The 27782-nt window shown below is 41.1% G+C and overlaps 1 protein-coding gene across 3 annotated transcripts in view; it reads right to left on the bottom strand.

Moving 5' to 3' along the window:
- Positions 1-27782, bottom strand: part of TAFA1 (TAFA chemokine like family member 1) — a 635622-nt gene that overhangs the window by 31335 nt on the left and 576505 nt on the right. For all 3 annotated transcript variants that reach the window (XR_012235239.1, XM_073592204.1, XM_073592206.1), the window contains exon 5: positions 14569-14693. Coding sequence is in view for 2 of the 3 variants with exons in the window: in XM_073592204.1 (XP_073448305.1) it covers positions 14569-14693 (125 nt within the window). In the remaining variant the exon portion in view is untranslated. The remainder of the gene's footprint in view (positions 1-14568; positions 14694-27782) is intronic.

The raw sequence follows: 27782 nt of genomic DNA, 5'->3' as shown, positions 1-27782 counted from the left end.
AAATGTAATTAGTGTTGATATCAGCCTCTTGTAATCTCCTGCACAGCAACAAGTTGGGAGATAGAGAGGAATATTCAGAGCTGATTAGAATCGGATGTATGCACATGTCCTGATAGGGAGCATACTTAACAGGGTTCTAAAGGCTCAAGGTTTTTGGCCTTAATGCATTCTATGCAATAAGGTCAAAAACTTTCTGAGTGCAGCTCCCCCCCAGCCCCCTTTATACTTACCTAAGTCTGATCTTGATCCAGCGATATGCATGAGAGTAGCATATCTCTCTCTCTCTCACTGGCTCACACAACAGCAGGAGCCATTGGGGGTTGAATTACTAAAGGCAAATAGACTGCACACTTTGCAAAGTGCAGTTGCTCCAGAGCTTAGTAAATCAGGTAAAGCTTCACTTTGCAAAGAATACCCAATCACATATAAGGAAAATAAAAAAAAAAAAAACAACATTTTAGCTTGCACACGTTTGGATGATGAAAGTCAGCAGAACTTCTGCTCATTTACTAAGCTCTGGAGCAACTGCACTTGCAGAGTGCAGCTGCACTTTGCAAAGTGCAGTCTATTTGCCTTTAGTAAATCAACCACACAGTCTGGGGACGACCAGCAGCCTGTATTGTTTAACTACAGCAGGGAAAAGTCAGGTCACCACCTTGACTGTGTTATGTGGCAGGTTGTGTAAATATCAAGAGTGACCCAAAAAAATTACAAACTTGGCAGGTAAATCTCATCCCATACACAGTGGGGGTTATTTACTAAAAGAAAATCCACTTTGCACTGCAAGTGCACTTGAAAGTAAAGTCGCTGTAGATCTGAGGGGGACATGCGAGGAAAATAAAAACAGCATTTTAGCTTGCACATGATTGGATGATAAAATCAGCAGAGCTTCCACTCATTTCAGATCTACCCCTTAGATTTACAGCGACTGCACTTCCAAGTGCACTTGCAGTGCAAAGTGGATTTGCCTTTTGTAAATAACCCCCTGTATCTCACAAAAGTGAGTACACCCCTCACATTTTTGTAAATATTTTATTATATCTTTTCATGTGACAACACTGAAGAAATGACACTTTGCTACAATGTAAAGTAGCGAGTGTACAGCTTGTATAACAGTGTAAATTTGCTGTCCCCTCAAAATAACTCAACAAACAGCCATTAATGTCTACACTGCTGGCAACGAAAGTGAGTACACCCCTAAGCGAAAATGTCCAAATTGGGCCCAATTAGCCATTTTCCCTCCCCGGTGTCATGTGACTCGTTAGTATTATGAGGTCTCAGGTGTGAATGGGGAGCAGGTGTGTTAAATTTTGTGTTATTGCTCTCACTCTCTCATACTGGTCACTGAAAGTTCAACATGGCACCTCATGGCAAAGAACTCTCTGAGGATCTAAAAAAAGAATTGTTGCTCTACATAAAGATGGCCTAGGCTATAAGAAGATTGCCAAGACCCTGAAACTGAGCTGGAGCATGGTGGCCAAGACCATACAGCGGTTTAACAGGACAGGTTCCACTCAGAACAGGCCTCGCCATGGTCGACCAAAGAAGTTGAGTGCACATGCTCAGCGTCATATCCAGAGGTTGTCTTTGGGAAATAGACATATGAGTGCTGCCAGCATTGCTGAAGAGGTTGAAGGGGTGGGGGGGGGGGTCAGCCTGTCAGTGCTCAGACCATACGCTGCACACTGCATCAAATTGGTCTGCATGGCTATCGTCCCAGAAGGAAGCCTCTTCTAAAGATGATGCACAAGAAAGCCCGCAAACAGCTTGCTGAAGACAAGCAGACTAAGGACATGGATTACTGGAACCATGTCCTGTGGTCTGATGAGAACAAGATAAACTTTTTTGGTTCAGATGGTGTCAAGCGTGTGTGGCGACAACCAGGTGAGGAGTACAAAGACAAGTGTGTCTTGCCTACAGTCAAGCATGGTGGTGGGAGTGTCATTGTCTGGGGCTGCATGAGTGTTCCTGGCACTGGGGAGCTACAGTTCATTGAGGGAACCATGAATGCCAACATGTAATGTGACATACTGAAGCAGAGCATGATCCCCTACCTTGGTAGACTGGGCTGTAGGGCAATATTCCAACATGATAACGACCCCAAACACACCTCCAAGACGACCACTGACTTGCTTAAGAAGCTAAGGATAAATGTGATGGACTGGCCAAGCATGTTTCCAGACCTAAGCCCTATTGAGCATCTGTGGGGCATCCTCAAACAGGAGATGGAGGAGCGCAAGGTCTCTAACATCCACCAGCTCCATGATGTCGTCATGGAGGGGTGGAAGAGGACTTCAGTGGCAACCTGTGGAGCTCTGGTGAGCTCCATGCCCAAGAGGGTTAAGGTAGTGCTGGAAAATAATGGTGGCCACACAAAATATTCACACTTTGGGCCCAATTTGGACATTTTCACTTAGGGGTGTACTCACTTATGTTGCCAGCAGTTTAGACATTAATGACTGTGTGTTGAGTTATTTTGAGAGGACAGAAAATTTACACTGTTATACAAGCTGTACACTCACTACTTTACATTGTAGCAAAGTGTCATTTCTTCAGTGTTGTCACATGAAAAGATATAATAAAATATTTACAAAAATGTGAGGGGTGTACTCACTTTTGTGAGATACTGTATATATTTTAATTGTGTATTTAGCTATTTGTCTGCAGTCAACCTTTAAAGTGCAATTGCAACCAAAACTTATTTTTTTCAGTTTTGGATAAAGTGGACAGGGAGAGGAACCCCTGTCAGGTTTTTATTGCTGTCTGTGTCCCCATTAGGGAGATTCACCCTCTCTCTTTGTTCTGGTTACTGTTATCAGTAAGATCACACCTGTTTGACTGTTCAGATTTCAGCCACTGTGCTACAACACAAGAAGTATCCTAATATTTTTGCAAATTTTTTTGCACATCAAACACTTGCCAACCAGCCACCATCATTATACTGCGGCAGGTCGGCGCAATCCCACGATCCGTCGTAGCTATAGGTGGGCTCGCGGGACTGGGATAGCAGGCGCGCGCGCCGGAGTGACTGTGTATTCTCCACATGATCTACTGATTCCCCGACTCCTCCTTTCATCCAACTCTGCCTTATCTCTGCTATTTACTGTGGCTAATAATCACTCTCTCCTCCAGCAAGCCACACTCCTGCCCTCAACTTGCTCTCCTTCCCGGGACACTTTACGTTCTTCCCTGTTAATCTCATTATGGTCTGGCTCATTTCCGCTCCACCCCATCTACACCACTCTCTCTATCTTTTCTGCACGATCATCATAGTAAAGCCTCGTACACACGATCGGATTTTCCGCAGACAAAACCTCAGACTTTTGTCCGAAGGGTGATGGCCCCAAACTTGTCTTGCATACAAACGGCACACAATTGTCGGCCAACAAACACGAATGTAGTGACGTACTACGTGTTTTTTCAGCTCTTTAGCACCACCCTTTGGGCTCCTTCTGCTAATTTCATGTTAGTAGAAGTTTGGTGAGTGTTGATTTGCGCTTTTCATTTCGCACTTTTCATTTTGCGCTTTTCATTTTGCGCTTTTCATGTCATGCTTTTCAGTTCGTTTCTGAACGGCCGTTCGTCAACCAGCCATGTTGCGGAACCGGAGGAGATAACGTGTCCTCCGATAACAGACAACAGACATTTGTTCGCGGAAAATTTTAAAGCCTGCCATCCAACATTTGCCTGCGGAAAATCCCACAACAATTGTCCGATGGATCGTACAAACGGTTGGATTTTCCGCCAACAGCCTGTCATCACACATTTCCCGTCAGAAAATCCGATTGTGTGTACGAGGCTTAAGTCAGCACCGATCCTCCTTGCACCTCTGCCTTCTTTCATTTTTCCCTTAACCTTCTCTTATCTGCTGCCCCCTCATAAATCTCCACTACACATGTCCTGTAGCCTCTGGTCTCAGCTCAGGATTCCACACACTGATCTTACATCCTTTCCATCCCAGTTTGCTTTTAGCTCTTGTAATTGTCTTGTCCCCATCATGCAGCCTAGCACATTCTCTGCACTCCATCACTTTGCTCTTCATTAGCACATACTCTTACCACCCCAACCTCCTCACCGATTCACTCTTTTCTTCTCTCTTAGTTCATATTGTAGCGATTTGTCATTGGATTTTACAAGTCACATCATAGTGTCGGTAATGGCAGTGTTCAAATTGATGCAACGCCGACTTTGCGGTGCCGCATCAGTTTGAAAAAGTAGTATGTGCACTACGTTTGCGATTTCGGGTGCGACTTCAAATGACATCATGAAGCCCCACAGATGTCTTCAAAGTGCCACCCAAAGTTGCACTGAGATGTGGCTTTGAATTTGTGCGATTTCAGGTGAAGTCACGTGATTTCAAAGCCACTGTAAATGAGAACAGGGACTAATAGCGGGTTCACACTGCGCAGCGCGATTGTATGTACAGTTTACCTGCAGTTTTAGGTGCACTCCCATTAAATTCTATTAGACTGTTTTCATGAAAGCAAAGCGTTCAGAAAACACACAGTTCAATAGAATTCATCAGGAGCACACCTAAAACCGCAGGTAAACTGCACATACAATTGCTCTATGGCCAAACCACACCTGGTTGCCGCCACACACGCTTGACACCATAGACTTTTGTCTGAAGGGCTTTGGCCCAAACTTGTCTTGCAAACACACGGCACACAACTGTTGGCCAACAATCACGAACATAGTGACGTACTACATGGTTTTTCAGCTCTTTAGCGCCACCCTTTGGGCTCCTTCTGCTAATTTCGTAGAAGAAGTTTGGTGAGTGTTGATTCGCACTTTTCATTTCACGCTTTTCATTTTGTGCTTTTCAGTTCGTTTCTCAACGGCCGTTCGTCAACCAGACATGTTGCGGAATCGGAGGAGATAACGTGTTATTTATTATTGGCCTTGGAGTTATTGCTTTGACATTATTTTTTTGGTTGAATAATAATAATTTGATTTGGTATATTCTCTATATTTTTGGATGCATAGAATGCACTTTTTGGTTAAGTTCTATTGGCAGATAGCATGTCTAATTTTATTTGTTTTCTTTTTTTTTATGCACATTAAAAAAATTGTGTAGAATAATACTTGGCTATCTGTTTTACTTCAAATGACAGTTTGGGAGTAGGCAGTTACATTTAAAAAAAATACAATGTAAAATTAACAAGGGACACCAACATAGTTGTATCTTTGATCTTAAAAACTTCGGGATAATGGTGTTGTGGTAACTTGCACAAATAGAAAACTAAAAAAAGCATAATAATATTATTCTATCACTAGAAAAAAAACGCCTTTGAAAATTAGTTTGCAATAACTCCATCAGTATCACCAGCAAAGCAGCTTCATTATTATCCCATTAAAGAAGAAGAGAATGTGCGCTGTATTTGGAGATTTCATAATTTGCCGCGTCACGAATGTTAATTCTCCATAACGAACGCTAGTTTACAAGACCGACCGCTTCCGGCTCATCCTTGCTTCCGAGCATGCGTGTTTGTACTTTGTACTTTTGTCCGATGGACTTGTGTACACACGCTCAGAAAATCCGACAACAGACATTTGTCCATGGAAAATTTTAAAACCTGCCATCCAACATTTGTTGGCGGAAAATCCGACAACAATTGTCTGATGGAGCGTCCAAACGGTCGTATTTTCTGCCACCAGCCTGTCACCGAACATTTCCCGTCGGAAAGTCCAATCATGTGTAAGAGGCTTAAGGCTAGGTTCACACGCTCGCATGTCAGGATCATGTGGTTTTCCTGACAAACTCAGAAGCGCACTGTCCTTTGGTAGACGCGCAGCAGTGCCATTAGATAGTTACACATTTGCTAATTCCCACACACCAAACCACATGGTGCCGCAGCACCTTCAGGAGATATTTACAGTACCTATAGGTAAGACTTATTATAGGCTTACCTGTAGGTACAAGTCAGAGATGGGAGTTTACTCCTAGTTTAAGTTCTGACCTTGATAAAGATGACTGTTAGTTGCTTGATCAGGCACTTTGAATATGATCACTCTTGTTTGCAAGGTTTCATTTTATACGAATGGTAGTGCTAAAAGTGGAGATGAGCGAATCATTTTTCCAATTAGGAAAAACCCGGTGAATCTCACCTTTCTCTCGGCAGATCGTGGCTCTACCTGAATATAACGATTTACGGAGAATCAGGAAATTTTCAAATAAAGTCAATCTTAAAGATAATTTGCAGGCTGGACAAATCTACATCCATATAATCAGGCACGTTGAAAATGTCTGATTAGAAAGAAGGTGACATTTAACAAGTCTGCCACATTCATGAATCAATGTACTCGTCTCTCATTACAAGCACTTCTGCTGTAAGTATATCATTATCATTTAGGTCAGCCACCAGTGCCTATCATTAAGACTGATATAGAGAGGTGTGGCCTGGGAGCCTAGCTGAACTGATTTAAAGTGATTGGAAAGGATCGTTTTTTTTTTTTTTTTAAATAACAATGTTATACTTACCTCCTCTGTGCAGCTCGTTTTGCACAGAGTGGCCCCAAACGTCCTCTTCTGGGGTCCCCTGGTGGCTCTCGAGGCTCCTCCCCGCATCAGATATCCCCCTAGGAGAAGTGCTCTCCCGAGGGGGTTACCTAGCATGCGCGCTCCCGAGTCCAGCATTTGCGTCCACAGACACGAATGCTGGACTTGGCCCGCCCCCCCGCGTCATTGGATTTGGTTGACAGCAGTGGGAGCCAATGGCTGCGCTACTATCAATCTATTCAATCAAGAGCCTGGACCCCGTGGAGAGAGGGACAGCGCGCCCCCCTGAAGAGATGAAGGGGCTCAGGTAAGTAAAAAGGGGGGTGGGGGGCCGGTGACTGCCAGGTGTTTTTTCCCCTTAATGCATAGGATGCATTAAGGGGAAAAAACACGAGGGTTTACAACCCCTTTAAAATCTGACCAACTCACAGTCAATGAATACCTCCGAACACATTTGGATATCTAGCTCTGGGCAGAGCGCTAAGTAGAATTGTAAATAACATTTATGCCTCATGTACACTGCTGCTGGTAAACGGACGTTTAGGAGCAGTTGGGCTTTTTTTTCAGCTCCCCCGAAACTCTCCTCTGTTATCTTATCAGTACATGTACACAGGGGCGTTTACAGGCAGTTCAGTTTAGAAGCATTTTTTGGAAAGCAAAAAAATGCGTTCAGGATGGATGTTCAGAGGCATTTGAAACACCAAATGCCTGTAACAGCTTGTAAACGCACGTAAACGCGGTAACTCATGTTTCGCCGCATTTTTTTTTACAAGCGCTTTTAATTTTTGACTATTTGAAAAAAAAAAACACTTCTAAATGCAAATGCGGATAAACGCAGCATGTGAACGCGGCAAAACAGACGTTTTTAAACCTCTTAAGGACCAGAAGGATTTGCCCCCTTAATGACCAGGCCCTTTTTTGTGTCGCTTTAACTGACAATTGCGCAGTCGTGCGACGCTGTACCCAAACAAAATTTACGTCCTTTTTTTTCCCCACAAATAGAACTTTCTTTTGGTGGTATTTGATCACCTCACCTTTATTTTTTGCGCTATAAACAAACAAAAGGCGACAATTTTGAAAAAGATAAAACAAATTGTTTTAATTTTTGCTATAATACATATCCAAAAAAATATATAAAAAACACATTTATTCATCAGTTTAGGCTGATATGCATTCGTCTACGTATTTTTGGTAAAAAAAAAAAAAAAACGCAATAGGCGTCTATTGATTGCTTTGCACAAAAGTTATCACATCTACAAACTATGGGATAGATTTAGGGACTTTTATTTTTATTTGTTTATTGTTTTTACTAGTAATGGCAGCGATCTGCGATTTTTAGTGGGACTGCGAGATTGCGGCGGACAAATCTAACCCAAATGTCACTTTTTGGGCACCAGTGACATTATTACATTGATCAGTGCTATAAAAATGCACTGATCAATGTAAAAATGACACTGGCAGGGAAGGGGTTAACACTGGTGTGTTCTAACTGTAGGGGGGATGGGCTCACTGGGACATGACAGAGATCACTGTTCCTGTACACTGGGAACAGAAGATCTCTGTCATGTCCCCTGTCAGAATGGTGATCCGCCTTGTTTACACTGGCAGATCCCCTGTCCTGCCTCTGTACTAGGCGATCACGGGTCGCCGGCAAACATCGAGTCCGCCTGACCCGCGGGCGGATTGAGGTACAGGTACGGCGATTCGCGCAGCGCTGCCAACCTGCCGCAGTATAACTACGTGAGCTGGTCAGCAAGTGGTTAAACGTGGGTTACTATCTGTCAAGTTAAATTGTTCAGGAGAGGTTGTAAAACGTCCCGTGTACATTAAGCCTAAAAGCTCATTTATGGGATTTACATAGAAAAACGACCCTTGCTATACAACCATATATTAAATAAATGTAGCGCTAAATCAACTTGTATAAGTAATAAATGTGCACGTGCATATAATGTCCCAAATAATGCCGTGTGGCTGTCAACACAAAAGTCCACAATCAGGGTAAATGAACCATGGGGCAATACATGCAACTTCTCAACGATGTACTCAGAAGTCTTCAAGGTAAGTAGAAGGATGGAATACGCTTACCAGCTGTGTTGGATTCTATTGCCATAAGCATAGAATCAGTAAGACTTTGTGCCACCAAGGGCAGAAACATGAGGTGATGGAGGCAAGGGTAGAGCCTCTATGGTGGAGGCAAGGGTAGAGCCTCTCTCGGCTATGGATGTCCCTTCTGGTCCACTAGAACTGGGTCAAAGATGATTTCCACAGATCAATAGTTCCTTGATGCATCTTTCTCTGTTGAAAAGAATTTGCCTTAGCAAATGATGATTTCCAAAGATGATTTCCACAGATCAATAGTTCCTTGATGCATCTTTCTCTGTTGAAAAGAATTTGCCTTAGCAAATTCTTTTCAACAGAGAAAGATGCATCAAGGAACTATTGATCTGTGGAAATCATCTTTGACCCAGTTCTAGTGGACCAGAAGGGACATCCATAGCCGAGAGAGGCTCTACCCTTGCCTCCACCATAGAGGCTCTACCCTTGCCTCCATCACCTCATGTTTCTGCCCTTGGTGGCACAAAGTCTTACTGATTCTATGCTTATGGCAATAGAATCCAACACAGCTGGTAAGCGTATTCCATCCTTCTACTTACCTTGAAGACTTCTGAGTACATCGTTGAGAAGTTGCATGTATTGCCCCATGGTTCATTTACCCTGATTGTGGACTTTTGTGTTGACAGCCACACGGCATTATTTGGGACATTATATGCACGTGCACATTTATTACTTATACAAGTTGATTTAGCGCTACATTTATTTAATATATGGTATTCATTCTTGTCACATGGTTTGTAGCAGCTTACTCACTCACTGTCCATCCTCATTTTTTAGGGTAGCGCAATAATTATTCCCTTCCTTGCTATACAACCCCCTCCTCTGCACTGCAAGGGTAAAAATGCTTGGTAATTCTAGGGGATGAGGAGAAGGTGTAATGCTGCATTCACATGGGTGGCCAGGGCAGATTGGTTGCTGCATTACACAAACAAACTGAGTTTCTTATGCCTGGGAACCGGTGATCTGGCTAAAGTGCCTCCATACTCCAAAAGTTGAACTCATAGTAAGGACAAGCTGACTAGCCGACTACTCGCGGCATCCATAAAATGTAAGTCTTTATTGGCTACATAGTAAAACATAACAGTAACAAGCTAACATGTTTCGGCTAAAACAACCTATCTATGAGGCTATTTAGTTAGCCTGTTATGTTCTATTATGTAGCCAATTGTCAGGGCTGGGCTCAGCCCTTCCTTCTCTGAGCTGGTCGCTCAGCTGTCGGCTGATTGCCAGCTCCCATCTCTCTCCGTTGTTGATGATATCCTGCTCGTCAGTCCTGCCTACTTAAGCCATCCAGTCCAGAGGAGCTCTGCCTTTGCCTTGGTCAACATCACAGAAACGATCTCCTGCATTCCTGTTCAAGACTTGCTTTGCTGACATCCCTTCGGGCTCCAGATCCTGCTTGCTGTTCCACTATATTGATCCCTGACTTCTGGCTTGACTGACTATCCGTTCTGGTTACTGAACTTTGGCTATGTTTTGACTACGTTTGTTCTTTTTACTTTTCTTTTCTTTTTACTTTTATTATAAAACAAGTGTGATTTAACTATACTTCTGTCTCAGCCTGATTTCATGGTTTCTGACACCAATAAAGACTTACATTTTATGGATGCCACCAAGGAGCCGGCTTGACCTTACTCCTGGATGCACACTGACTGCATCCAGAGTCAGCTGAGGGATCTGTTTGCATGTAACCATGGATGAGTGGTTACTTGCAAATAGCAGTGGCGTCAGACATTGATTTGTACCGAGCACAGTGTGCGCGGACAGCGTTTACAACTTCCAGCAAGAATCTACTGATTCTTGCCAATGGCCTCCTCTGGCCGCTGCTATTTGTCCACTTGAAAGTAACCTTATCTAGGCCTTTTCTATAAGATGCTCGGTGACATCATCAGCTACAGTGCGGGGCCAATAGCTCTACATAGTAGGTGCGGATAACCACCAACAAGCTGGAGCGGAGGAGAGCACCAGAGCCTGACATAGCAAGGAGAAATGCAAGCATTGCACCTTATTACTCATCTGCTACAGTTAATTATTTAACACTTCCAGTGCAAGGGGGTTTTTTTGTACTTCCTGAAAGGGGGCTTAAAATCCCTAGAACTGGGGTCTCCAAACTTTCTAAGCAAGGAGCCGGTTTACTTTTCTTCAGGCTTTAGGGGGGCCAGACTGTGGTCATTAGGAGTAGAAAATGCCCCAGCCTCAGTGTCCCATCATTGGTTTTAATTTGAGGAATAGTGCCGGGGGAATGAATACAGGTGTGCAAGCACTTCCACCTTCTCACATCCCAGTAGGGGGAATGGTGCTCCATCATTGGTGTCAGTTGGTGGAATAGTGGCCCCGAGGGCCAGATAAAGGCAAGCAAAGCGGCCACATCTGGGCCGCAGTTCGGAGACCACTGCCATAGAATAACATATGCTGAAATTCCCCTTTAAATTCTAGCTATAAATATATCGCAATAACCCAAGCTGTGTAATGAAAATGACTTTTTTTGTTCCACTTTAGTAAGCAGGAACTCACATCTGTTTTGCCAGCAGTTCCTACAGAGAAAGCTTCTGGGCTTTGTAATTGATAGAAACTCTGGGATTTTGTATAGCATCTATAAAACGTAATTCTCTGTCTCTAGCATATACCTGAGATTAAGATGGAAATCTCTGATAAGCTTTTACATGTAATGGAGTGAATTTCACCGAGCTTGTCTTTTATATTCTCGTCTAATTTAAAATCCGCTCACATAATCATTTGCCAGTAATAATGCTTGCGTGTAAATTGCAGGTGTAATTATTTATCCTATTTATCACCTCTACAGGGTACAGCTGCAAACAGTCATAAGAAAGAGTCATAATAGGCTGGGGACCCTCACACCCTAATGAGTGTTTAACTATTATGCAGAAAGGTGGGGATTTCTGTAATGGGTCAAACACGTCGGCCTTCTTAACACGATCCATTTCTTTACCCATGTAGGAACTTCATTAAAAAAATAAAAGTAAATATAAATAAAAGGCATTAAAAGATATTTTTAAAAAAAGCACAAATTGCTGCAATACTTACCTTCAATCTGGAGCGGTACTCCACAGTACTTCACTTTCTCCACTAGATATCTTCAATTTCCGAGTTGAATGACATCCATCATCATTCAGTGCTCTTGCTCTAAGTTCAGGAGCTGTCATGGACACACCCCCACCCTGTAACTGGACAGTGAAGGAGAAGCAGCATACAGTAGAGGTGACCTTATTTCTCTACCAGTCTGCTCCTCCTTTCTGTGCAGGGGCTGCAAGAGGCTGATGTCAAGTACTAAAACAAATAAATGTATTGATGTATTAATGAATATGGAGCTGCATTAATGTGTGTCTTTTATATCTGCCTGGAGTTAAGCTTTAAATTCCCTCGCCTCAGCAGCAAATACTGTACCTTCTCTTTGCAATGATTGTCTCGGAAGGCCTTCCAGAGCAAGGAAATAAAGCCTTGTTTACGTTCTAAACCAACTTGTTCCCACCCCCCAAGGGACAACTTTGGGCCAATCAACAGGCACTATTGTTGTCATGTAAGCATTAGAGGAGTCACATACTCCACCATATCACAAAGTACAGTAGTGGGTACTTCTCTTTGCTTCACTGGAGAAAAGGAGGAACATTATAAATATATTATGTCTGCTGGTAGCACATAGTATTCTAAAACGTGTGAAGATAGGTAACATACTTCAACTATGAGTAGTATAACTTATTTGGAAAGGTGATATTAAACCCTGCCCCCACACAAAATAGTTTTGGATTATGGGGGAAAAGGGTTACAACTACTGTACTGTCAGATTTAAAGTGATATTAAATACTATGTTTTTAAAAAAATAACAAACATGTTATACTTACCTGCTCTGTGCAGTGGTTTTGCACAGCGCAGCCCGGATCCTCCTCTTCTCGGGTCCCTTGCTGGAGCTCCTTGCCCCTCCCTCCTGTCAAGTGCTCCGATAGCAAGCAGCTTGCTATGGGGGCACCTGAGCAAGCTTGCTCCAGAGTCGCTGCTCTTTGTGTCCATTCAGGCCCTGCCCTCAGTCTTCTCATTGGCCCACTGACTTTGACAGCAGCGGAAGCCAATGGCACCCCTTGCTCTCAGCCAATGAGGATTGAAAGTCCCCAGACAGCTGAGGCTCTTGTGCACATCACTGGATTGAGATGGAACTCAGGTGAGGATTGGGGGGGGGGGGGTAGGCTGCTGTGCACAGAAGGTTTGTTTATTTGACAAGTTTTTGACAGTGACGTGGATCTCTGCCCATTCACCCCCTCTCTGGGCTCCTCTTGCTTTTCAGTGTGCAGTGACTTTGCAGCAGTCAATGCAGTAGCTTTACATGCTGTGCTTTGAGACCAAGCCTGGCTGCCCAACCTGATCAAAAGCTCTAGTAGTCCCGTCTCCATCATCCCATATGACGGCTATGGATCAGATGGCAACTTGGGCCCCAACCCTGTGGATCAGAATTTCCCAAACTAAGCTGTGTAGACTGTTCTGGGGCTGCCCACTGTTGGACCAAGGTACCCTTGCTGACCTGATGGGGTCCAGGCTTTTCTTTTGGCAGACTCTGTTAATAACAGTTCTGTAATGGGTCTGCACAACTGGTGAGGGCCAACCGCTGCTGGACCCTGGTACCCCTGCTGACCTGATGGGGCCCAGGCCTTATACCAGAGTACTGTCTGTATCCACATATTGGTGTATTTTTAGGTGGACTCTATTAGTGATATTTCTGTAATGGTCTGCACAATCGGCGAGGGTCAACCCTCCCTGCTAGATTTATTTATATAATAAAAAAGTAACAGGGGGACTTGAAAAGATAGATGACAACAGCTAAAATTACAATGTGGACAGGAACAGAGTCAGAGATTATACTAGGAAGATATTGTTGTTGGAGTAGCCAAGACATAGAAGAAGCCAGGAGCTGAACTCTAATCCACATATAAATAAAATGTCACTTTTGGGTGGACTGACCCAATAAAAATATGTTCCAGCATCAATATGACTAATTTGTTTGAAGATCTACAGAATGTCTAGCCATTCCATTTGAACAAAGACATTTTAAATTAGGTGATTGCTTTTAAACTATGTACAAAGAACCAGGTGATCCCCCTAAAATTTCCCTGGGGCAGTAAAAGGCAGAACATACCTTCTGTTAAAAGTAGATGTAAGCAGGGCTTTTTTTCAGCAGGAACTTGGGGGGGGGCAGTTTCGGCACCTCCAGAACTGAATGTATGTAATGGCAAGGGGTGCCCGAGGGTCTATTGATGCAGGCTGCTGGGGGATCTATTGACACTGATGGGGCTCTAATGTTGCAGGGGGGGTAGTTGTTGCTGGAAGGAATCTATTGTTGCTGGGGAGAGGTATTATGTTGCGTGGTGTCTATTGTTGCTGGGGGGATCTATTGTTGCTTGTGGGATTTAGTGTTTTGGAGATGTTGGGGCTATTGTTGGCTGCAAGGAATCGATGGTACTGTTTTTCTTCTATATTCTCTCATCGGGGCAGTGCTAGGAAATGGGTAGGGGGTGGAACCAAGGGACGGTGCTCGGAGATGGGTAGGGGGTGGAGACAAGGAATGACTCTGCAGGGGAGTACCTGCACCTATTCCCTGTGAAAAAAGCCCTGAGGGTAAGTAAGCAGTAAGCCAGCAACAAGCTTATACATTTACAGTATATTAAAATTGTCTTACATTAAATTGGCTAAAGGTATACAGTATGATTGAAGGCTTCGCTGGCATACTGCTTTTAAATTGCCATTAGGGTTTTCAATATCTATATATCTATATATATATCTATATATATATATATATATAGATATATATATAGATATATATATATAGATAGATATATATATTATATATATATAAAATTTGGTCTTGGTGACAATCAATTTTTTTCTTTCCGTTTTCATAAATTTTCTATGTTTTTTGACTGTCGATTATGGAGTATGACTATACTTACTCTTGTGGTCTTTATCTTATTGCCAGTTGCGCACATCCATCCTGAGTTATCTGGGAGGGTCTTACATTCTTCTCCTTCTAAACATGGCTCCATTTCACACCACCACTTCCCAATGACTATCGAAGCTGGAAAAACAAAAAAAGACATTGCTCAGTGAGTTGAATTTCTCCAAGCCTTATCCTTGTTGTCTTCCAACAATGCTACATTTTCACAACTATCAGAGTATCGCATATAGGCAGATTAGGGTCTGTTCACATCTGTGTGCTTTACTGAATAAAAATAAAATGGCAATAAACTTGTAATGGAAGCAAATAAAAAGCCTCATCCTGAGTTGTGTAAAGTCCCAAAGTGTTCTTTTTATTTATTTATTTATTTTTAACTAAAGCCTAATTACATTTTCCATATGCATCAAAACAGAACATGTACAAAGTCTACAGTTTGTTTTCTTCAAAAAGCAACCACACCCTGAATAGAAAAGCCAGTGTACTGTCAGCATGCTATAGTGGAGGACGCTTGCTCTGTGTGTGAAAGCAGTAGTTTCTCTGAGAAAGCTGGCACACCTCCTGATAAGTCAGACCTATAGACTAAGCAAACTTCATGGCCCCTGCTGGTTAGAGAACTCCAGACTTGACTAGTCAGGGGATGCATTGGACCTCTGCAGAGAGACCACTGGGTCCACACAGAGTACAAGGATCCTTCTCTACAGCATGTTGGCAGGAGGCATTTTTTCTTACTCAGACTGGCCATACATGATTCAGTTTTCTCATTCATCCAGCCGGCTGAACAAAAAAAAAAAACAGAACCAATTCCCCCATGTACACAATCAAAGTGGATGGGTAAATCACCCTACTCTGTCATTGTAATCTCACAACAGTACTCCTCCACCATCAGAATTCACTGACCAGCACTGCAGATGATTGGCTACATGTGCTGATCCAACAAAATATTTCAAGAAGTTGGTTCATGAGAAGTTGATCGAATGGCCATACATGGACCTAAATTGGACTGATTTCTGTTGAACCAGCCACATTTCAATCCATGCATGGTCAGCTTAAGTTGTGTTGCATCTTTGAGACAATTTTGCAATATATTTCTGCATGGAACCTATCTGAGGAATCTAGGTGCATGTGACTTCTTCAAGTGCAGTTGGGAAGTGGTAAGATCATTGCTAAGGACATTTTTCCCCAGGAATTCCCCAAACTCATTAAAGCCCAACTCTGGCAAATCTGAAAATTCTGCTTCCTCACTTCAGGGACAAACCGCTTGCTTAGTCTAGGGAAGCGTAAAAGCACTTTTACTTACCCGAAATTCCATTCCCACAGTGCTGGACTGTCCTTCGATGTCATCACATGCAGGGCTACACCCCAAACAAAGGGCCAGTTTACTGTCCTTCAGACTTTAGAGGGACCGGACTGGGGCCAGTGGGAATAGAAATGTCCTGGGGTCCAGTGGGAGTAAGCAATACCCCATCGTTGGTATCAGTGAAAGGAATCGTGCCCCACCATTAGTGTCAATTGAAGGATTAGTGCCCTGTGTATTAAGTCTTGTTCAGCCTGATGGTGGTGTTGTAGTGGCACAGGGAATTTCTTCTGCCTCTTTATACCAAGAAGCATTTGAATGGCATTGGGTATTATTGGCTGACCAACAAAGTAAACAAATGATGAACACATAAAAATGTAAAATCCATACAGCATTACACCCTATTTTATACTTATACTTTATACTTACTTATTACCCTATCACAGGCATACACCTCTCCCTGAAACTATGCAAGTAAGCTATAAAAAATCTCAGTAAATTGTTTCACCAAGTGAAATTACCTTTACAGTTATTATTTTATTTCAGTTATTTTTTCATGCAGAGATGTGCAACTTATATGTTTCTCATTTTGTACAGAAGCATGGCTTCATAGCCAGCCACAATGCAGGGAGGCCTGTGCATTGTTAATCAGCTCTGCTGTGTTTGGGTTGTTCATTTAACAAAAAAGTATGTTGCTACCTAGAGCATCTATGCAGGTCAGGAAAGCAGAATAAATTGCTACACAGAGACCTTTAGTCTAAATTTGGTGGCAAAGGCACAAAGATGACACATTTGCCAAAGGCATATTCACCAGGTGTCAGGCTGAAGCTTCCAGCTTCACAGTCCGATGCCTCCACAGCTGCAATGTTCTTCTTAACTTTACATGCAAATCTGAGTCAACTAGGAGTCCTATTTCTCAGCACACACAGAACTGCGTTGCAGTAGTGTGCAATGACCAAACAGGACAATGCATTGTCTATGTGTTCAGACTGCATTAAGCAAGACTGGCCAGCGCAGCCCAACACATATGGTGTGAATGGGCTCTTAACTTACCTAATCGCAGCTTTATGTAGGTTGCTCTTTTCCAGAATGCACCTTACATTGCAGACACAGGCAGGATCCATTGTGGTTTCTTTTTTTATTTTTTTTTCCTTTATTATCATTATTTGTGTGCTGTTACTTTACATTATTGGTTTATTAATTTTTTTATTACTGTGAAAAAAATAAAGAAAAGAAAAACTTTTTTGGTACGAGAGCAATACCACAATATTTGAAACGAGCTTCCGTAGCCTTTTAGATTCATTTGAAGCCTATGGCACCCTTAGGAACCAACAAAAATAACCTTAAGGGTCCATTAGCACTGATGCACTGTGGTAAGGAGTGTTAGAAGGAGTAGTAAAATGTACATCATACTGCCCATTACTACAAACACAAGTTAATGATCAATAACATGTGTGACATTAATTTAGGATGGCACTTCAATACGCTTGTACAGTAGTTACGTTTGCACCTGAAGTACAGAGCATGACAATGCACACTGCATTTTGTGCACTAAGCTGCACTGCCAGCCCTTTCAAAATTACCAAGCTTCCCTAAATTTGCCTTCTCCATTGACTCCATTGAAAAGCAAACTTTTATTAGAGGTTTGCTTTACACATCTAAAACATGCCAAAAGCACACAGGTGTAAATGGGTCTTTAAAGCAAAAATCGAATGCTTTTAGATCAGTTTTATTTTTATATATATATATATATATATATATATATATATATATATATATATATATATATATATATATATATGTATATATATATATATATATATATATATATATATATATATATATATATACACACACTGTATTTATTGGCTTATAACACTCACCTTTTCACCATGAAAATTGGGTGCAAATAGCGTGTGCATGTTATACGCCAATACTTCAATTTTAGATGCCTCGGAGGGGACAGGGAGGGGGGCGGGACAAGCTCCATCAGATTACATACAGTGAGAATTTCCTGTTTACTTGGCGGCCTCTGTAATAGGAAGTCCCATCTCCTGGGCCACCATTGGACCACTGTTCTGTCTATCCTAGGAGATTCTCACTGTATGTAATCTGTCGGCGCTCGTCCCGCCCTCCTCCCTGTCCCCTCTGGGCTGCAGATGGGCATCAGTAAGACTGCTGCATTGATGGCAATGGTGAGGCTGCTGCATTGATGGCAATGGTGAGGCTGCTGCATTGATGGCAATGGCGAGGCAGCTGCATTTATGTGGACTGATGAGGCTGCATTGCTGTGGACTGATGAGGCTGCATTGATGTGGACTGATGAGGCTGCACTGATGTGGACTGATGAGGCTGCATTGCTTTGGACTGATGAGGCTGCATTGATGCCACTTGTGAGGCTGCAGATGGGCATTGATCAGGCTGCATTGATGGCAAAGGTGAGGCTGCAGATGGGCACTGACCCTTATTTTGCTTCAAAGTTCCTTATTTAAAATTTAAGTTTTTTTTCCTGAAACGTCCCTCTTAAAATGAATGTGCGTGTTATACGCCTGTGCGTGTTATATGGCGATAAATACGGTATATATATATGTAAAATATATTCTGTTTTCTCTTCTTTTCTTCTTTTCTTTTTCCCTTCCTCATTAGAACTATTATTGGGATGTGGTACCACTTTGCAATATCTGGGGTATAGGACCATTTGTCTTAATTATATACAGTATATTAATTATGGCCTATATGCACGCTCACCATGCAAGACTCCATTGCTGACGAAAAAGCATGTTGAAGCTCATTAAGAGTTTGCTGCACAACATTTAAACAAGCCTGTGAAACACTGGGAGAATTCAGTCTGGTCAGATGAGACCAAAATTGCACTCTTTGGATGCCATAATACACACCATGTTTGGAGGTTAAATGGCACTGCACTTCATCCCAAAAACACCCCTATACCAACAGTGAAGTTCGGAGGTGCTAACATTGTGGTGTGGGGCTGTTTTTCAGCATACAGTACTGGCAAACTTCATATCATTGAATGAAGGATGACTAGAAAAATGCACCAAAATATTCTTGATAAAAATCTGCTGCCATCTACCAGGATGATGAATATGAAATGAGGATGGACATTTCGGCAAGACAATGATCCCAAACACAAAGCCAAAGAAACTCTCAATTGGTTTCAAAAAAGAAACAAAAAGCTGCTGGAATGGCCCAGCCAATCACCGGACTTGAATCCAATAGAAGATGTATGGAAAGAAGTTAGAACTAAAGATCAGAGATCATAGAAGAGACACACGGAAATTTCAAGATTCCAAGACTGTTTGTGTGGAAGAATGGTCCAAAATCACACCTGAGTAATGCATGCAACTAGTTCCTCCAGGAACCTGCATCTTGAAGCTGTCATTACCAACAAAGGATTTTGTACGAAGTATTAAATAAATTCCAGTTAGCGTGTTCATTACTTTTTCCCTGTTTCATTTCATTTTATTACACACAACTTAATTTTTTAACTTATTTGTTTTGGTGTCTTTGTATGTATGGATTGCATGGTTTGTTACCGACATGTGGTGAAAATTTCATGTCAATAGCACCTTTAGAAATATATTTACCTGGAAAAAGTACTAGAAACTAAGTTATTAAACTACTTATTTTACCCACTGTGTATATATATATATATATATATATATATATATATATATATATTGTATAGTGTGTATTTCAGTTAAACGACTCGTATATTGTGCATGATGCTAAGTTGCTCTGTTTGCTCCCTCTAATAAGAAAGCTTGCATGCTTTTTAGGAGCCCCTTTATAAATGACAAAGCTTAAAGCTATTCCAGTTGCAGCAAAACAGCAGTTAAAGTGGATGCCGCCACTTCAAGATGCAGTCGGGTGATGGGGGAGATGCGCAGGAGTTGCACAAAAAGCGTTTTTCTAGTAGCAAGAGATCAGCAACTTGGGACCTGGAGGATTCAGCAGAGAAGAGAGAAGCGCAATGGACATAACGGTGAGGAACGGCTTTGATCTATTATCAGTCGAGCTGAAGGTGAGAACAGGTATGCTGGTGCACTTGCCTCCAGCTTGTAACTTAATATAAAAAATAATAATATTCAATATTTCACATTTAATTATAAGGTAGTACGGTACATTTTTTTAAAAGTAACTTTCTTCCTGGGGGTAATAAATAGATATATTATATGCAAAGAACAACATCCATTCTCTTTAAACTGGATTTTTATCCTTAGATGAGACATGTCCTCTACTGCACACCATACCGGTACTCTGTTCTTAGATGGCTTGTGATGTCAAAAAGGGACAACATTAAGGCTACTTTAATAGCCCCTTTTACACTCCTTGTGTTTATCAAGATAATAAGCCATGCATACATTTAAATAATAATTAGCATGGCTCCATGTGTTGCCAAAAGACAGCTTGTCTTCACAATTCCTCCTCTTTGTAGTGGAGCTTCTGCAGATTTCATTTTAGGCAAATAAAAACAAGAAAGCCTAACCCACTTGGCAGCGCTACAGAATCTTTCACAATGAAAATCCTCAGAGGCTGCACATAACATCTTAAATGATCTGGACACGGTGCTCCTTTGAATTAAAAGCAGATCTAAGGATTTTGCAGCTATTACTAGGGGCTATTTTTCATTGCATGCAGCATATGAACAGCATAAGAATGCCAGGAGTGGAGAAGGAAATATACAATCAGACACTAACAATCACACAGGCTTCATCAAACTGTCATCATTAAAAAAAAAAAAAAAAGTTTGGGAGATTTAAAACATTTGCTTGTCGTTTTAATTACTGTGGTACAGGCATAGACAAAGAATGTTGCAAATGCAAAAAATAAAAATAAAAAATGTAAAATAAACAATTTAAAGCAATTAGACTGAAGTTATTTGAAAGAGGTGTCTAGTTTCTTAATGTGATTGCTATTAAAAACTCAGGTCTAAACAGGAAGCTTTTCTATGGTTTTAAAATAGTAAGGATTTCTAGATGTCTAAATATAACATTAAAAATTTTGAATTTGTTTGACATAGGGAAGACTACTAGTATGCTAATTACTAAAACCCTAAAATGTGTGGGATTTTAAATGTACCTCCTTGGGTGTAATAGACACAGACTCATAGGGTGGAATTTACTAAAACTGGAGCACTCAGAATCTGGTGCAGCTGTGCATGGTAGCCAATCAGCTTCTAACTTCAGCTTGTTCAATTAAGCTTTGATGGTAAAACCTGGAAGCTGATTGGTTTCTACGCAGAGCTGCACAAGAATTTTGCACGCTTCAGTTTTAGTAAATTAACCCCATAATGTATATATATAAAAATATAACAAATTTATTAAAGATATCACAAATATAAAAAAATAATCTAAAAAACATTGCAGTGATGTTTATCCTGGCCTTGGGATCCGATTAGTTGGCCAACGAGTTTTGCGGGCAAAACCGCTTCAACAGGGCCTTGGATCCTATTCAGAAATATTGTAATCATATACAAAAATATGTTTGAAACATTGATCACTAAGTAGCATATTACAAAGTATCTTATATGTACATTATTGACTAAACTTAACATGCAAACATATCATATCTACCATGAATATAAAAAACAAGCATAGGTCAAGAACTTCACAACATAATCAACTACTTAATGTCGATCGACAATACATCAATCAAACATAATCACCTGTAAAACAGTAACTGAGATGTTGTTGGTAAACAGCCTGCCAGGCCTGTGGGGAACCAAACCAAGTCCTCCAAAAGCCTCCTCATATCCAAGAGTTGCCAAGAGGGTAAATCTAGACTTTAAGATTAAAGGTTCATAAAAAATATCACATTCTAAAGGGAAAGAGAGAACAAGGGGGGGGGGGGGGGGGTGAAGAAGGAGGGAGCGAAAAAGCAAAGCAGGAGGGGAGGAAGGGGGGTCAGGGGGGAAGGGGTTAAGAAAAGGAGTGATTATGTTTGATCGATGTATTGAAGTTCTTGACCCATCCTTCTTTTTATATTCATGGTGGATATGATATGTTGGAATGTTATGTTTTGTCAATAATGTACATATAAGATACTATATAATATGCTATGTAATATGCTACTCAGTGATCAATGTTTCATACATATTCTTGTATATGATTAGAGTATTTCTGAATAGGATTCGAGGCCCTGATGAAGCGGGTGGCCCGCAAAACTCGTCAGCCAACTAATCGGATCCCAAGGCCTGGATAAACATCACTGTGGTTGGCTAACTTGTGGATTTGTTTTTAAGATTATTTTTTATTATCCGTGATATCTTTAATAAAATTGTTATGTTTTTATATATACGTTATGAGTCTGTGTCTATTACACCCAAGGAGGTACATTTAAAGTTCCACACATTTTTGTGTTCTAGTATTTATCATATTGGGGATGGTGCCTCCTGAGGGTAAATATTCCATAACACTCTATCCCCACACACAAAACTTGGACTGATATGCTAATTAGCTGATCTCATAAAACTGATACTCTAAATTATTATCAAAGTTGAGAAGAAAGGAGGCGCTGAACAGTCTTCAGCCAGTAAAAAAATCATCATTTGAGCCTGATAACTTGGGTTTGGCAGCTGTCCACAAAATGGGGCCCTCCCAAGAAGTGGGGGTCACCCAAGCTTAGAAATCCAAGTCTAGTTGAGTCAACGTGAGCACCAAACGATTGTCATAAGAGTACACACGATGGCAAGTAAACAAAGAGCAGCCAACTAAGATCAATAATTTTACTGCTGATGCTGGGCTGGCACAATTACTAATTGACTGTTAATCTAACATGTCCTACCATAGCCCTGATGAAGGGGGATTTGTGAGCCCTGAAATTTGCTGAAAGGTTTTTGTTTTTTTGTTGTCGCTTGAAGAAAAATAAAGAAACTTAGACTCATTTGGTGCTAGTTTTGACTCAACTACACCTAACATTTTTGGCTCCAATTTGGGTTATTTTTTTTTAAATAGGAGTAGATCAGGCTGCAATACTCACCTCCTCTTCTGAAATCATCCCGGCAGTACCTTGTTTCACAAAAAGACATCCTCAGTCTTCTAGGTTGAATGACTCTCAGTGTACTGCTGTCACGGGCCAGCTGGATATAGAGCTACACATATTAACGTTTAACTTAACTGTATCTAAGAACCACAAATTGAAAACATTATTAAATTCATTTTTATATTCAAAGCAAACTCACCCTTCCATCCACCTCTCCATGCTTTATTTTATTGAGAAATCACTTTAAAAAATACCCCCTTAGTATTACTAGCCACGGCCATTTTGAGTAAGGGCAGATGATTCATGTAGCAGTTACTTCCTGGAGTCCATCTGCCCTTAGCTCAGGCATACAGGCAGGAGGCTGTGTTTAGCTGAGAAAGCCCCGCTTCCCAAAGATAGAAAAACAAATGTCAATGAAGACTCCTGGAATGTATGATCTAGGCCAGAAATCTGGAAGCGACTAAAGAAATGTAAACGTAAAAAGTAAAAAAAATAAAAAGTTTAAAACAAGTAAATATAATATACCTTCCTATCTATTTACTAATGCTAGCAGGATAAGAATTCAAGTAGTTAATGATTATTAAGAAAGTTTAGTTCCACTTACAGTAAAAAAAAAGACCTACGCCTGTGTTACTTTTTAGGCAACCTGCCTCATCGTAATAAAACAGAAATCAATATGAGATATAACATTCGGGACAAAAGAAAGATAAAGGATTTCACTGGTGAAAACTGTAGCATGTCTATGCAGAATGTAATGCTGAAAACCTGCAGAGATACAGTTAAGCTTATGGCCCTTGAGGACATCATCAGCAAGATACTACCATCAGATATCCCAGCCATAGTAGATACTATGGCTTTTACAAGGACAAATGAAGGTGTCCTTCAATATTGATTCCTCTGAATGGAAAATAAACAAATAACTGGGGAGGCCAGCTGTGGAAGAGTGACACCATTTTCATGACCTTATTGGAGGGGTGGAGATGAGCAATACCATGGAGAAAAGTTGTAGGCTTTTACTTGCAAGAGAACTTGGCTCGTGGTTGTTATTATTACACAGGATTTATATAGCGCCAAACGTTTTCACAGCACTATACAAAATGGAGGCAGACAGTGCAGTTACAATACAATTCAATGCAAGAGGAAACAGTGGGCCCTGCTTGGGGGAGCTTACAGTCCAATAAGAAGGGTCAGTTGATACCAAAGGTAATAACTATGGGGAATGATCTGATGGAGAAAGTAAAACATCAGTTTATTAGTTAAAGGCAGGATAGGCCATTCTGTAGAGATGGGTTTTCAGGGATTGAATAAAGGTGGACAGAGTAGGAGATAGTAAGGCAAACTTGGGTAAGGGGTTCCAGAGGATGGGAGAGGATCTTGTGAAAGTCCTGGAGTTTAGCATTGGAGGTGGTAACAAGGAAGCTAGAGAGCAGCAAAGAGGAGATTATATATAGGGAGTGAAAACAACTTCACTTTACATTACTATTCCAGTTTAATTTTAAAGTAGAAATTCAAGGGCTCTTTCACACGGGGCGGATCAGTGATGATCCGCCCCGTGAACACCCGCTGGCTCAGCGGGGATCGCTCCGCCGATCCTCGCTGAGCAGAAAGATGACAGGTCCATCGCTGCACGCTGTGCAGCTACGGACCTGTCAGAGCGCCGCTCTCCCCTATGGGGGATCGGATGATGACGGACCGTAGTGTCCGTCGTCACCCGATCCGATCCGAAAACGGATGGAAAAGTAGGTTTTTCCTCCGTTACACTTTTCGGATCGGAGCGGCGTCGGATGTCAGCGGACATGTCACCGCTGACATCCGACGCTCCATAGGGATACATGTATGTCCGTTTTTCATCCGAAAACGGAAGGATGAAAAACGGACATACGGATCCCCGTGTGAAAGAGCCCTAACTCTAAATCTACTTGCAGCCACATTCTAAGACTAATCCTGTAAAGCAAAAAAATCGCTATACATACCTCCGGTCTGGTCTGGTCCCAGGCTGAGCTGTCAGCGGCGGCTTCTCTGTGTAGGAGTGTGCAGGAGAGGCAGCAGACAATGGAAGCCCCATAGTAAGTCTATAGGTGATATCACTTCCCAGGCATTTCCTGGCCATTGTCGGCTGTCTCTTCCACACAGCATCCACCGCCAGAGGCCAGACCAGATTGGCTGTAGAAAAAGTATGTATAGCAATTTTTGCTTTACAGGGAAAAATAGATTAGTCTTAGATTGTGGCTGCCAGTAGATTTAGAATGTTAGTTTTAGGCTGAACTTCTACTTTAAGGTGGAGGTGGTCCTATAGCTATGACATGTGGTGGTGTGGGCTTTCATTAGCAAGCCTATCACTATACTAGAAAACAACCCTTAAAGCCTTTCATACCATTTTATTGTGAATAGCTCATTACGCATTACTAAATATTACAATTTAAAGCATATGTCAAGCCATTTTTTTTTTGGTTTTGGAGTGGTGAAGGATTGGAACCCCTGTAGGGTTCTACTGCTATTTTGTGCTCTGTAAGGGAGACCCCCCCTCACTCCTGCCCTGGTAGCAGTCTTCGTTCTACTTCATCCCAAAGATGTTCTATCGGGTTGAGGTCAGGACTCTGCACAGGCCAGTCATGTTCCTCCACCCCAAACTCACTCATCCATGTCTTTTTTGGACCTTGCTGGGTCCACTGGTCCAAATTATTTAGTTGAGGGGGGATTATGGTGTGGGGTTGTTTTTCAGGGGTTGGGTTTGGCCCCTTAGTTCCAGTGAAGAGAACTCTTAACGCATCAGCATACCAAGACATGTTGGACAATTTCATGCTCCCAGCTTTGTGGGTACAGTTTGGGGATGACCCCTTCCTGTTGCAACATGACTGAGCACCAGTGCACAAAGCAATGTCCATAAAGACATGGATGAGAGAGTTTGTGGAGGAGGAACTTGACTGGCCTGCACAGAGTCCTGATCTCAACCCGATAGAACACCTTTGGGATGAATTAGAGCGGAAACTGTGAGCCAGGCCTTCTCGGCCAACATCAGTGCCTGACCTCACAAATGCGCTTCTGGAAGAATGGTCAAACATTCCCATAGACACACTCCTAAACCATGTGGACAGCTTTTCCAGAAGAGTTGAAGCTGTTATAGCTGCAAAGGGTGAGCCAAGTCACTAATGAACCGTACAGACTAAGACTGGGATGCCATTAAAGATCTTGTGCGTGTAAAGGCAGGCATCCCAATACTTTTGACAATTTAGTGTATACTTTAGTAAATAGATAAGGTAAGTGCACATGATAATTTGATTTAAAAAAAATCTGGAGAAAGAACCACTGTAAGAGGGATACTTCTTGTGGCTTTGTAAGGATTCTTTTAAGCATGACACCGCAAGCCTTCAGGTATTACCTGCTTCTAAACACTTCCTAACCAAGCTTTTATTTGAAATATTTTGCCTTTAAGAAACTCCATTGTGAAGTTACTGGTGCAGATATAATTGATTATTTTTTTCTCTGTATTTCATGTTATTTTTATTAAGCCAACTTTTATCTGCGGAAATCCATTCCTGTCTTCTGCATGTCTCAGAAACCCTGAAACAAAGAACTAAGTCAAAGTCACGTTAGGGGGTGAAGTGAAAGTTATAAGTAAAAAAAAAATCTTTAAATATCTAAAAAAAAAAAGAAAGAGAAAAAGAAAAAAAAAAACCTACAGAAAATTCTACATTAAAGAGATCTCTTTTCTTTAGAAAAGAAAAGAGGCTTTCATCATGCTAATAATTCCCTATTATGTTTAATACAGACTTAAAATCTATAGTGATATAGCATTTAAAATAAAAAAGTGATAGAATATGTATAATTTATACAGCGCATCAAGAACTGAGAAGCATAGCTACTATTGTTCTATTGCAAATTACTCTTTATTACAGCCGTACATGGATGTCTCCAATCTTCCTCAAGTTCAGTGCAAATTTATTGTCATTAATATTGTCCCCAGAAACAAAAGGGGAGGTGACAAGATAGTTTCAGGAAGTATGGTAGATCAATAGGTTGTCATCTTTATACCCAAAAGGCCAGAATAGAGACTCTGACCTTTATTTTGGTATTGATGTTTTGTTTTTTATTTTTTTTTTAATTTAATGATGGGAAGCATTAGGAAACCTGAAACCTATATGAAGAGACCGTGGGAAGAGATAAGAAATATATTGTTTTGGACTGATTTTGTGTTGTGGGTTGGGGTTTTGATAACCCCTTCATGACAAAGATAAAACAAATCCTAACGCTTGAACATAATTTTGCAACTTTGACATATTTTAGTGAACTACTTAGGATATCCAGGTGAATTATACCTTTTTTTTTCAGGACAAATTGAACTTTCATCATTTGGTGGTAAATGGTAATGAATATCTCCTGATTTTTTTTTTTTATCAAGCATAGTAAAAAAAACTAATACAAAAATATATATAAATATATATATATATATATATATATATATATATATATATATATATATATATATATATATATAGTAATAAATAAAAAAAAATCTATGTATATATATATATATATATATATATATATATATATATATATATATTTAAATGTAGCTGTTTTTACTGCTATTAACATTTTCTACTGCCAAAGAACAACCTACAATAAATGATCACAGCGATGAAACATATGTGTATGTAATTTATTGTTTATACCTGTAGTAGGGCCCAGAAACAATGGTGCGCTTATTGCATTTGTTATCCTACCTAAATACACTGACACTGACATTAATACTATTTAAAAAAATGTTTTAATCCTCTTAGCACTGGTTCACACTGACTGCAGGAATGAAATTGCGCGAGTTTAGCTGAACTCACACGATTTCATTCCAGCATGTCAGTCCCGACTTCGGGGGCGATTTCAGAGACATCTGTGCGGATTTCTGCACAGATGTC

This window comes from Aquarana catesbeiana, linkage group LG07, assembly GCF_042186555.1.
Source record: "Aquarana catesbeiana isolate 2022-GZ linkage group LG07, ASM4218655v1, whole genome shotgun sequence".
In the NCBI taxonomy this organism is placed as follows: domain Eukaryota; kingdom Metazoa; phylum Chordata; class Amphibia; order Anura; family Ranidae; genus Aquarana; species Aquarana catesbeiana.
This window is presented reverse-complemented; position numbering and strand designations above follow the sequence as displayed.